The sequence below is a fragment of the Microtus oregoni genome, unplaced genomic scaffold (genome assembly GCF_018167655.1).
Source record: "Microtus oregoni isolate MIOR12 unplaced genomic scaffold, Mior012 000014F_ref0000157, whole genome shotgun sequence".
Classification (NCBI taxonomy): Eukaryota; Metazoa; Chordata; class Mammalia; order Rodentia; family Cricetidae; genus Microtus; species Microtus oregoni.
In genome coordinates, this window is record NW_024543073.1 from 9,405,725 (window position 1) to 9,419,470 (window position 13,746).

Consider the following 13,746-nt stretch of genomic DNA (forward strand, 5'->3'; position numbering starts at 1 on the left):
TTATAGTGAATGAAAGCTTGGCTGGGTATAGTAATCTGGGCTTGCAGCCATGGTCTCTCAGTTTCTGCAGTACATCTATCCAGGACCTTCTGGCTTTCATGGTTTCCATGGAGAAGTCAGGTGTAAGTCTGATAGGTTTACCTTTATAAGTAATTTGGCCTTTTTCCTTTGCAGCTCTTAATATTCTTTCCTTATTCTGTATGCTTTGTGTTTTGATAATTATATGGCGAGGGGATGTTTTTTTTTGATCCAGCCTATTCGGTGTTCTGTATGCTTCTTGCACCTTCATAGGAAAATCTTTCCTTAGGTTGGGAAAGTTTTCTTCTATAATTTTATTAAATAGATTTTCTGGACCATTGAGCTGCCCTTCTTCTCCTTCTTCTACTCCTATTATTCTTAGGTTTGGTCTTTTTATTGTGTCCCATATTTCCTGAATGTTTTGTGATGAGAGTTTGTTGGACTTGCTGTTTTCTTTGATCAGTGTGTTTATTTTCTCTATGGTATCTTCAGAATCAGAGAGTCTTTCTTCTATCTCTTGTATTCTGCTGGTTATGCTTGTTTCTGTAGTCTCTATTCGTTTACCTAGATTTTCCATGTCCAGACGGCCCTCTGTTTGTGTTTTCTTCTTTGCCTCTATTTCAGTTTTCAAGTCTTGAACTGTTTCCATTATCTGTTTGATTGTTTTTCCTTGGTTTTCTAGGGTATCATTCACTGATTTATTCAATTCTTCAAACTTTCTGTTATATTTCTCATCCATTTCTATAAGGGCGTTTTTTACATGCTGTTTAAGGGTGTCAATCACTTTCATGAAGTCAATCTTTTCTCCTTCCTCTTGATTAAGGGGTTCTTGTCCTCCCGTTGTGAGGTCGCTTGTTTCTGGTAGCTTCATGTTGCTTTTCAGCTTGTTGGGCGAATTCTTGCCTTGACGTCGGCCCATCTCTTCTTCCAAATGCTCCCTATGGATCTTCTTTTACCGGATTAGGTCTCCTTGCCTACCAAACGCTGTCTCTCCCCAATGTTGGCTCTCCCAATGCTGGGTCTCCTGGCGCCGAAAGATCAGGCCTCCGTGCTGGTTGGGCAGCTCGCAGACAAAGCGCCTACCCCGCTTGGTGCAGGCAGGCCACAGAAACAAAGGAACTGCTGCCCGCCCGGGAGCCCCGGATACTCGGACCCAGCGCCCAGATAGGCTGGGCTGGGCGATGCCACGCGCCTAAAGAGGGCAGTGGGGGCGAAGTGGGGAGGGCTCTGGACGGAAGCTGGGTGGGCCAGGAAGAAAGAGGCAGCACCCGGGGAGTAGAGGCCCTGCAGAGAGCCCAAGCAGGACAGGGGGCCAAGAAACCCCCGAGCTCCCCGTCCCAGGCTGGCGCCGTGGGCCAGAAACTCACCCCAATGCTGGGTCTCCTGGCGCCGAAAGATCAGGCCTCCGTGCTGGTTGGGCAGCTCGCAGACAAAGCGCCTACCCCGCTTGGTGCAGGCAGGCCACAGAAACAAAGGAACTGCTGCCCACCCGGGAGCCCCGGGTACTCGGACCCAGCGCCCAGATAGGCTGCGCTGGGCGATGCCACGCGCCAAAAGAGGGCAGTGGGGGCGAAGTGGGGAGTGCTCTGGACGGAAGCTGGGTGGGCCAGGAAGAAAGAGGCAGCAGAGAGCCCAAGCAGGACAGGGGGCCAAGAAACCCCCGAGCTCCCCGTCCCAGGCTGGCCCCGTGGGCCAGAAACTCACCCCAATGCTGGGTCTCCTGGCGCCGAAAGATCAGGCCTCCGAGCTGGTTGGGCAGCTCGCAGACAAAGCGCCTACCCCGCTTGGTGCAGGCAGGCCACAGAAACAAAGGAACTGCTGCCCCCCCGGGAGCCCCGAGTACTTGTACCCAGCGCCCAGATAGGCTGGGCTGGGCGATGCCATGCGCCAAAAGAGGGCAGTGGGGGCGAAGTGGGGAGGGCTCTGGACGGAAGCTGGGTGGGCCAGGAAGAAAGAGGCAGCACCCGGGGAGTAGAGGCCCTGCAGAGAGCCCAAGCAGGACAGGGGGCCAAGAAACCCCCGAGCTCCCCGTCCCAGGCTGGCGCCCTGGGCCAGAAACTCACCCCAATGCTGGGTCTCCTGGCGCCGAAAGATCAGGCCTCCGTGCTGGTTGGGCAGCTCGCAGACAAAGCGCCTACCCCGCTTGGTGCAGGCAGGCCACAGAAACAAAGGAACCCAATGCTGGGTCTCCTGGCGCCGAAAGATCAGGCCTCCGTGCTGGTTGGGCAGCTCGCAGACAAAGCGCCTACCCCGCTTGGTGCAGGCAGGCCACAGAAACAAAGGAACTGCTGCCCGCCCGGGAGCCCCGGGTACTCGGACCCAGCGCCCAGATAGGCTGCGCTGGGCGATGCCACGCGCCAAAAGAGGGCAGTGGGGGCGAAGTGGGGAGGGCTCTGGCTGCTTTAAACAATTTTAAGCATTAACAATGGTGAGATCTTAGCCTGATCCCATGATTACTAATCTCTGTTAAGTTTCTTTATATTCCTCTTTTAAGGAAACCAAGGTTGGTGATGGAACTCAGTTAGTAGACTACTTACCTAGCATGCGTGAAACCCTAGATTTGATTTTCTGTACCCCAAAAATCAGGTATGGTGTAGGTAGGGGAGACAGGAAGATCACAAGTTTGAGGTCTCTCCCTTTATACTGAACGAGTTTGGTACCAGCTTGGGTTATGTGTGACTTGTATTAGACATTGGTCATTTCATTTTCATGCATATCCTTAGTATGTCCTACATAAACTTAGTATATCCTTGCTGGGCATTGTTTTCTTTTCATGCATAATCTTTCTCCACAGAATCTCAAAGGACAGGAAATTCTGTTAGAAGGCTAAGATACAGCATGTGGTGGTTTGCATGAGAATGGCACCCATAGCTCATATATTTGAATGGTTGGCCCCCAGTTAGCAGACCTGTTTGGGAAGGATTAGGAGGTGTGGGCTTGCTGGAGGAGGTGTATGATGTAAAGACTGTGAGACTGCAGATGACTCAGTGCCATTCCCAGTTAGCTCTCTGCCTCCTGGTTGCAGTTCTAGTGTGTGTTCACAGCTGCTCCTGCCTCCGTGCCTTTCTTCTACCATTATGTACCATAGTGCTCTGGTACCCTAAGCCCAATTAAAATGCTTCTTTTATAAGTTGCCACTGTCATAGTTTTTTATCTCAGTGTGGTAGCTTGAAAGACTCCAAGAGGAGTGGCACTACCAGGATATTTGACCTTGTTGGAGTGGGTGTAGTCTTGTTGGAGGAAGTATGTTGCACTGTGAAGGTAGGCTTTGAGGTCTCTGGTGTGTTCAAGCTGCGCCCAGCAAGCCCGACTACTTCTTGTTGCCTGTGATTCAAGATGTAAGAACTCTCGGCTACCTCTCCAGCACCATGTCTGTCTGCATGCCACCACCCAAATTAAATGTATTCCTTTATAAGAATGTCTGTGGTCATGGTGTGCCTTTCACAGCAATAGAGAAACCCTTTTTAAGACACACAATAAAAGAAAAGTAACTAATACACTAAATATTGATCATCTTTTTAAAAGTTGTATTACGTTTTTCTCTGTGTGTGTGTGTTGTACAGCACGAGTGCTGAGGACAGACTCAGGTCTGCAATCATGTTGCTAAGTGCCTCTAACCATGGACCTGTCTCACTAGCACCATATCCCCTGTCTTAATTATTTCTTTTAATGATAGAGATGATGGCTTGAGGATGGCGCAGAAATTTTATGTGACTATGCAGTAACAACAAACAAAAACCTAGATAAATACTACACATGGAAAATCCCTTGTAAGATCATTGAGTTAAAGAAAATAAGTTTGTTTTAAGGTAGTGAGTTGTGGGGCTGGATTGGATTGGTTGCTCAGTAATTAAGGCACTAACAGCTCTTCCAGAGTACCTGGGTTCAATTTTCAGCAACCATATGATGGGTCACAACTGGCTGTAACTGCAGTTCCAGGGGATCCAACACCCTTTCCCAGCCTCCACAGGCACCAGGTTCACAAGTGATATACAGACATACATACAAGAGAAGCATATCTCTACACATAAAAATAAATCTTTGTTTTTTTAAAAAGAGTGAATTATTGGACTTTGAATTATGAATGTTTAAGTTTTCCTTGGCTGGCTTTTCCTAGGGGAGCTAAATGTTTTTCTATGCTTTCTCATGACCATGCAGAGAATTACTATATAGAAAGGATTGTTTCCATTTAGGGGACAAAAATATTTACAGTCTAAATTCTGTAAAAGTATCTAAACAGTGTAAACTTCAATGCTGTCATAGTTCATGCTGTGGGGATTCTGGGATAAGACTGATGACTCTTTGGATATATGGATGCCAGGGACTGAGGTGAAACCTTAACCCAAACATTCTAGACTCTTTGGGTATAGGAGTGCCAGGGGCTGGGATGTTTCACCCAAACATCCCAGACTCTTTGGGTATATGGATGCCAGGGGCTGGGTGAAGCCTTAACCCAAACAGACACTACATGTTTTGTTTTTTTTTTTCCCCTTGCAATTCAGAAAGACATTTTTGCCAGCACTTTTGGGCCCTTAGTTATAAAATTAACACAAGACTATTGAAAAAAAAGTAAAATCGGTGTGTGTATGAGAGAGGATAGAGGAGAGAGAGAGACAGAGAGAGAGAGAGAGAGAGAGAGAGAGAACGAATGAATGTATATAAAATTGTATCTCTCTGTCATTCTCAGCTTTATTCCTATGAGACAAGCTTTTAACCCCAGGGCTTCTTCTATCTCAACCCTTAAAGCTAGGGCTACAGACAAACACGGCTGCATCTCCCTTTTATGTGGACGTTGAGGACTCACATTCAGGTCCTCATGCTGACATGGCAAGCTCTCTTAACACTGACTCCTCTCCTCAGCCTTCATTTATCTCACCTGATGCTGTCACCCATTAATATTTAAAGATGATGATGTTGCAAAAGAAAAACTGCTGATATATGCAGTTGGAAAAATATTATCTTAAAGACATTTTGAGAGCTTTTTTTGTTTCAGTACTAAACTTATGTGTTCAAGAGTATTTGAAATCTTTTAAATATGCTATTAAAATTCCCTGATTAATCTGTTTTGTTTTTCTTTTATTCTAGTGTTATCCAAGATAAATTCTGTGCAATTATAAATATCTCTGTGGAGGCCCTTCATGATGTCATGACAGAAGACCCTGAAACAAGAACATACAAAGAGTAGGTGGATCGTCTTAGATTTGGGGCTGATGAGTTTTAATTCATAATATCAAAAGTATAATTTTGTCTTTTATACAGCTTTTATTTAATTTTTTTAGACATAGTGTGATGCGTCCCCAATTGACCATGAATTTGTATAGTCAAAAGTGACATTGAACTTCTCTTTTTCCTATCTTTCACTTCCCAAGTACTATAATTGTGTCCCCCCTCATACCTGCTTTATTTGTTACTGGGGTTGGATGTGTTGGTGAGTATGCTGTGAACTGAGCTATATCAACAGGATTACACAAAGTGTTTTATTTATTATATTTTTGCTTACAAAATTTATTTGATTTATTATATTGTGATAGTCCAAATTGAGCTCTTTCAATATAATAATCATCATTTTGTGACTTGGTAATAATTTGTTTTTTTAAACTGAGCTCATAAGAGTTAATGGCTGCTGAGAATGAGGGAATTATTTTTCTGTAGGTGTGTAGTCACTGGGAAGTTACCTATGATTTAGTAGCTGCTCACACATATGCAAGCAACTCCACTGAAAAGACATGAAAAAAGAAAGGGTTCCAAGGGAATTGAAAGGGGGTGGAGAGAGGAATAGGGCATAAATGTGATCAACATACTTTATATATATATGTATAAAATTGCCAGAGAAGAAATTTAAAGTAATATAAATAAATACATAAATAAATTCCAAATATGATTTAGCATAAATTTCTTTTTAAGGATTTTTTTTGAATAGGTTCCCTTTCAAGCTAATAATGAGGACAATGGGATGAGTTGCTTTGATTTTTGTTGTTAAAAAATCTTAAAATCATACCTTTGATTGTCTAGCTCTAAAAGGTAATAGTTAAAATTATGTTCTTCTGGTAGAAATTATGGTTTTGTTTTGACAAAAATTGTGTTAAGAATACTGAAGGAGCCGGGCGGTGGTGGCGCACGCCTTTAATCCCAGAACTCGGGAGGCAGAGGCAGGCGGATCTCTGTGAGTTCGAGGCCAGCCTGGTCTACAAGAGCTAGTTCCAGGACAGGAACCAAAAGCTACGGAGAAACCCTGTCTCGAAAAAAAAAAAAAAAAAGAATACTGAAGGATAGACAGACTTACTAGCACTTGTCTTCAGTCCCAGCATCAGCCTGGTTTACAGAGTCCAGGCCAGCCTAGTCTACATAATGAGACCCTGTCTCAAAAACAAAAATAAACAAACAAACATGATGGAGGAAGGTCATTGGTTAATTAAATAAAGAAACTGCTTGGCCCTCATAGGTTAAAACATAGGTGGGTGGAGTAAACAGAACAGAATGCTGGGAGGAAGAGGAAGTGAGCTCAGACTCGACAGCTCTGCTCTCTGGAGGAGAGGCCATGCTCCCCTCTCCCGGGCAGACGCATGCGATGAAGCAAGCCGCCAGGCCAGACATGCTGAATCTTTCCCGATAAGACCGGTGCTACACGGTTTATTAGAGATGGGTTGATCAGGATATCAGAATTAGCCAGTAAGGGCTAGAGCTAATGGGCCAAGCAGTGTTTAAAAGAATAAAGTGTCCGTGTAATTATTTCAGGGCATAAGCTAGCAGGCGGCCGGGGTGCTGGGGACGCAGCCCCGCCGCTCTTAAGAATACTGATGGGGCTGGAAAGATGACTCCAAATGCTAAAGATCACTTCTTGCTCCTCTAAAGGACCTAGGCTCAGTTTCTAGCATCCACATAACTGTTCACAACTGTCTTTAATCCAGTTCCAGGGGATCTAACAAACCCTTTGACTTCTGTGGGCATCATGCATACATGTGGTGCATATATGTACCTGCAGGCCAACTCATACATATAAAATGAAAATAAATAAGTCTTAAGAATACTGATAATCACCGGGCAGTGGTGGCACATGCCTTTAATCCCAGCACTTGGGAGGCAGGGGCAGATCTCTGTGAGTTCGAGACCAGCCTGGTCTACAAGAGCTGGTTTCAGGATAGGCTACAAAGCTACAGAGAAATCCTGTCTCGCAAAAACAAAACAAAAATTAACCAAACAAACAAGAATACTGATACTCTTATTCATACATATATTAGCTTGAATTTTTAAAATAATTTATGTTGTTCTGCGGGTAATATTTATTATATCTTTTTCTTCCTATTACATTAATAAAGATATTTAGCTATAGTGTTTAGCAAGACTTCATGAGATTGTAGGCTGCTTGACATATTAATACAGAGAACCTGATTTCTTTGCTCTTTACAAAGCCATTTATAGCCAATGAGAAAGATTTCCATTTGAGTCATGTTTTGTTGAAAACACTGTAAGGAGATAAATTTGGATCTTATTAAACATAAAAATGTCTGATATATTATTTAACTTTTGAAGAATTACTATGAAATAGGAATATCCAGCTTTTTGTGACTACAAAACAGAAGTAACCACTCATGCATGAAGGGAATTTACCTTTAAAGTTAGCAGGAATTGTTACAATAAGACTTTAATATAACAGGACCATATGTTTATATACAGTGTGTAACATAATTTGGAAGTGATGGTAAAGTACTCAGGATATGTTCAGATATTTCTTGTCCAGTTTATTTTATATGAATATACTTTAAATATATGAAAACAAGAGATAATATATAAGACAAGAAAGTGCTTTTCCAATTTACATAAGTATTATGTGCGTGCACACACACACGGAATAATATATAATAAGATAAGAAAATTCTTCCTTATACCAATTTTAGCATAAAATAAAAAACTTTTGGTTTAGAAAGAAAACGACCTAATTAGGAAACTGTCATAGAAATACAAACTGATGGCTGGTGAGATGACTTAGTCGGCTAAAAGTATGTGCTGTGCACACTTGACAACCTGAGCTGAACCCTGGAATCCACAGTAGAAATGAAACAGTAAAATAAAATAAAAAATGAAATCTAAACAAAGAGAACCCAGACATGAGGGCTTGTGTTCCTGGGAGCCAGAATCCATCATTCACTGCTGTTTCCCTTCCCAGAATTACTGGGTGATTGTTTTTTCCCCGGGGTGGCATTTGTCATAGAGGAATGTAATAGAGACACAAGTTACCCCACTTGTGTGAGTTAGGCTTCTTAGTGTGGTCTGTGGTGAGTCTTTTTACTCTGTAATCTGTTCACACAGGATACAAGACACATTTAGACTTCCAGAAAAGTTCAAATGAAAAGCATCAAAGAATCATTTTAGTGGCCTGCTTACTTTCCAGCTTTTTCTTTATGTTTAATTGAACGGTTCATTGACAGGAAGCTAATCTTTCTGGTTCCGTTGGCATTTTAATTATAATGCCATTTGAGCGTGAATTAGAACAAAGGAAGAAAGTTGTTTTCTTCACCTGTGTAAGTAGTATACATATTAGAAGCCTCCGGGCGGTGGTGGCACACGCCTTTAATCCCAGCCCTCGGGAGGCAGAGGCAGGCGGATCTCTGGGAGTTTGAGACCAGCCTGGTCTACAATCTACAAGAGCTAGTTCCAGGACAGGCTCCAAAACCACAGAGAAACCCTGTTTTGAAAAACCAAAAAAAAAAAAAAAAAAAAAGAATCCTCTGCAGAAACAGTAAACAGAACTCTAAAAATATTTCTTTTAAGAAATTGACTCATCTGATCACAGAGCCTGATGCATCTCTGGTCTACAGTGGGAAACTAGACTTAGGAGACCTGGTAGTTTTTAGTTCTTGTCCATCCAGGTTAAAGGCAGAAAAATTTCACAAGTTTTAACTTAAAAGCAGATAGAGCATGAATTCTCTGACTCAACATTTTTCTGCATATTTGCTGTGTTGGCAAAGTCCCAACACATGTAGAGAGGACATTTGCTTTATCCAGCTCATAATTCAAAAACTGGTCCCATCTAAAAATAGCTTTTCTGCAAACCTAAAATATCTACCAGTACCTGGGCTCCTGGTGGCTGGGTGTGGTAGTTTGAATGTAATTGGCCCCTCTAAACCCATAGAGAGTGGCACTATGAGATGTGCCTTTATTGGAGTAGGTGTGGTTTTGTTGGAGGAAGTGTTACTGTGGGGGTAGGTTTTGAGGTCTCCTATGTTCAAGCTATGCCCAGTGACATAGTTTACTTCCTGTTGCCTGCAGATAAAGATGTAGGACTCTCAGCTACTTCGCCAGCATCATAGCTGCCTGCAGACCACCAAGTCCCACCGTTATGTTAATGGACTAAAGCTCTGAACTGAGCCACCCTATCCATTGTTTTCATTCTCAAGAGTTGCCGTGGACATGGTGTCTCTTCACAGCTATTGAACTCTCACTAAGACACTGGGTTAGGTTGACATGTAACTATCACATGAAAAAAACTTTATTGATAGCTTTCCTCTTCCCACTTGTTTAGGCCAGGCATTGTGCTGTATAAGAAAGCAACAATCTCCCTTCCGGGGAAACTGATACCAGTGGAGCAGCACTAGGATCCAAAATAGGTCAGAGAGTTCATTCAAGAGACTGAGAGCAACAATTGTTTGGGTTTTTGTGTTTATCGGGAGATTAAACCTTGCACAAAATAGGCAAGTGATTTATTACTCTACATTTCCAGCCAGAAAAACTTCTGAGGGTCTGTAGTGGATTGGATCCAACTAGTTAAGTAACCAGCATAAAACAGTTTTGGAATTTTTATTTTTTAATCAATAGAGGTCAGTGTTAATTTTTAAGTATGGAAGTGACATATAGTAGTTTGAATGAGAATGTCCCAGTGTGTTAGTTAGGTTTCTATTGCTATGAAGTGGACCATGGCAATTCTTATAAAGGAAACATTTAATTGTGGTAACTTACTTACAGTTCAGAGGTTCAGTTTATTATGGCAGGGAGCATGGCTGCATACAGGCACACATGCTATTGGAGCTGAGAGTGTTTACATCTTGACTCATAGGCATCGGAAAGTGAACTGACTGTCACACTGAATGAAGCCTGAGAAAAGAGACCTCAAAGCCAGTACCCACAGTGACTGTACTTCCTCGGCAAGGCATACTTCCTAACAGTGCCACTCCCTTTGTAGACCATTTTCTTTCAAACCACCACACCGACCTGGACTCATGTGTGTGAATACTTGCACCCAGTCGGTGGAGCTGTTTGGGAAGGATTAGAAGGTGTGGTCTTGTTGGAGGAGGTGTGTGGTCAGGGATGGGCTTTGAGGCTTCCAAAGCTCATGGCAGGTGCAGCGCTTGTGGATCAGGATGTAAGACAAGCATGCAAACAAGCTCTGCTCTGGCACCATGCCTGCCTGTTGCTGCTGCGCTCCTTGCCCATAGTAGTCGTAGATTCTAACCCTTCACAGCTGCAAATCCCAAAGTAAGTGTTTTCTTTCCCAAGTTGCCTTGGTCATTGTGTTTTGTCTCAGCAATAGAAAAGTAGCTAAGACAGAAGTTGGTACCAGGGAGTGGGCTACTGTTGTAATAGGTCTGACCATGCTGGATTTTTGGAGGAATGTGGAAGACTTTGGAAATTTGGACCAGGAAAGCAGTTGAACACTGTAAGTGGCGCTTAACAGACTGACACTAACAGGATTTTGGAAAGACAAAGTAATAAAAATAGTGTGGACTACAGTGGCTCAGCTCAAAAAGGTCTCAGAGGGGAACAGTATTAGACTAAGCTGCAAAGAATATGGTTGCTTTTTGTCCTTGTAAGACTCTACCTGAGGCTAAGTTGAAAAGTTTTGGACTGTTGTGTTGGCCGAGGAGTTTTTCAATGTAATCTGTCACTTGGTTATTGCTATTCACACTTATGCTGGTCTGAAATGGAAAAGAGCAAGCAGGGTAAAAGAAAAAGAAAAAAGAAAAAAGTAAAGTGTAAGGAGAAAAAGAGCACCAGGAAATTTAATGTTTGAGCCAAGGCTTGTGTTGAGAGACAAAAGACAAAGCCTTTGGTCAAAATAGAATAGGAGTGGTGCCCTTAGGACAAAAGCCCCTTCAACAAAGCTTCCAACTTATAAAAAGAAGGACCTAATAAATTATCTGTTGTAAATGTAATTCATGAAGGGGCCAGGCTACATCCCAAGTGTGGCAGTGTATGCCCTGTGGTTCTGGCTTTAGAAAAATACCTTAAGTCATGAGATCATCAGGTTTATAATGAGACTCATATGACCTGTAGAAATTGTGAGCCAGAGGCAGAAAAACCACTTAGGTAGCTGTTACAGGTCATACTATGTTGTGATCAATGCTAAACTGAATTTGAGATGAGCTTTGGAGGAAGGGTGGCAGGAGCAGCTAAGGAGAGCCAGCAGGTATTTATAATTGGATAGTATGCACATTATATTTTTAATTGCTGTTTCTAGCCTCTTTTTGTCTTTGTGTCTTAATATGGCCTAATGACATTTGTTTAGGCCTTTTAAAATTTCAGTATATTTTGTTTGGGAAAACAGCAGTGAGTTCTTATGTGTTCTTCTAATGATTTTATATTCTTATTTTATCTATTTAAAAGTTCATATTCTAAGGTAAATGAATATGCAATGGTTGGCTATAATTAATATAGCAGTGTTGCTTGAGATTGTTGCAGGAAATAAATCCCTTAGGGGAGTTTCACTTGAGAGTTGGGGAATCTGCATCTGTGCGTTGCTTATTTTTCTGTGAGAGTCTCTTCATCAACCCAGGACAGCACATCAGTGAGACTAGAGACGTGTGTGCTGATGGTCTGTATAGCATGCTTTCTTTTTTTTTTTCTTATGAATATTTCATTTACCAAAATACTGGGAAGAGAAATTGATAACCTCTTGACAGAGTTTGGGAAGTAAAAAGGAAGAAAGAATTTAGCTAGCTTTTTCAAGAGGCAGTAAAGTTGATTAGAAAAGACTCATAAATTTTTTTTTATGTCTGTAGAGTATAAAACACAGCTATAAAGGAAGTAGTCTTATTTGAAAAAAAGTAAAACTTAGGCTTTTGTAATGAGTTTATTCTTCATTTGATTCATTGTGCTCACCAGAAGTTCCTTCAGGAGGCAAAAGACTGGGAAACTACATAACATCAACAGCAAAATAACGAGAAACAAAACCCACTCTCTGCTATCTTCTGTCTTTAGTCTTCCTCAGAGGTCTCTCAGTGTTCCCCTACTCAGCCATGCCTTCTGCTTCATAAAGTTCAAAGCCCAGGTGTGAACTGAAGCAAGCTGTTGGATGATATTCTATGCTGACTCCTAATACCTTGCATGGCTTGTTCCCCTTTTCCATGGATTGTCACCAAACCCTAAATAGACTTTTTAAATTGTGGGCTGACTCAAAATCTCTTCTCGGTGTGTCATGGCTTTGGCTTTGGTCTGTGCTCCTTCTTAGCACATTCTCTGCATTGCTAATAATATACTATGTTTACTTAGTTACTTATATTCGGACCATAAAAGGATTTGAGACTGCACATAAAAGGAAATAGCAACACTTAAATGGGTGGGGGCTGTGGCGTATGGATGAAAGACTTAGCTGTGAACTAAATAAATGTCAGTGCAAAAAGAAGTCCTAAGAGCTGCATGCTGTTGTTTTTAAGTAGAGGGGAATAGGTTTACTAGGAGAAGGAAACAAAAAACATTTCCTTCTCCTAGTAGTTATATAAGGGACTGTAATAGAACTTAAGCTTTAACAATAAGGTCTTGACTCTCTCTGGCAACAGTATGCTTGTAGGCAAGTGACTCCAGCATTAGCTAGTGTGACCTTGCCAACAGCATCAAAGACCCAGGTTCTGTCCACTCTATCCTTCAGCACATCAGCCTGACCTGCAGGCTATTTTCTGGGTGGGCACAGAGTAGCTCCAGGAGTTACACGAGTGCTAGTGGCAGACGCTCTCTTCTCCATGTCTTTTTAAAGGTTGAAGTAAATCTTTTCTAGAAACCATTTCAAAGATTTCATTCCTTCTATCTAATTGACCAGAATTCCACAAACATGCCCCCTCTGTGAGCCACCACTGTCTAGGTGAGTTGGATTGTCATGACTTTTGTTGAACATTGACTCTGGTCCTGAAACTGGCCATTTTAGAAGTTTTTGATGGCTGGAAGCAGAGTGAAGCTGCACAGATTCAGGCTCTGTAAGAAGGATGAAGGAAGGGGTGGTGCTCAGGGGTTGAACTCTTGCCTAGCATGCTTGCTCCTCTGAGTTTACTGTAGGGCAGCAACAGAATTACATGAAAATAGAAGGGTGGTTGTTTGGTTTTGGTTTTGGGGGGTGTGTGTGTGAAATTGACACAAACTAGGGTCATCAGGGAAACGGGAACTTCAGTTGAGAAATTGTTTACATCGTATTGCCTTTAGACAAGTCTGTGTGGCATTTTCTTAATTAATGTTTGATATAGAAGAGCCCAGACCACTAGGGGTAGTGCCATCTCTGGGCAGGTAGTCTAGGGTTATTGAGCAGGCAGAACAAGCCATGGGGATAAAGCGCCTGTTCAGGTTTCCGCCTTGGACTGTTTCCCTGGGTTAAATTTGAAGCATCAAAATTTGCTACTCTGAGAAAAAAAGTTGGTTTAGGCTAGGAGAAGTTTCGGGGACATTCAGTGAATGTTTGTAAAGTCACCCTTTTCTCACTGGAATATTAACAGGGTGACTTAGGGCGGGATTTGTAGATTTACTGAAGCA

At 42.3% G+C, this 13,746-nt stretch overlaps 1 protein-coding gene across 4 annotated transcripts in view; it reads left to right on the forward strand.

Moving 5' to 3' along the window:
* Ipo11 (importin 11) overlaps positions 1 to 13,746 on the forward strand; it is a 168,501-nt gene that overhangs the window by 127,373 nt on the left and 27,382 nt on the right. For all 4 annotated transcript variants that reach the window (XM_041663574.1, XM_041663576.1, XM_041663575.1 and 1 more), the window contains one exon: positions 5,104 to 5,199. In XM_041663574.1, the coding sequence (XP_041519508.1) occupies positions 5,104 to 5,199 (96 nt within the window). The remainder of the gene's footprint in view (positions 1 to 5,103; positions 5,200 to 13,746) is intronic.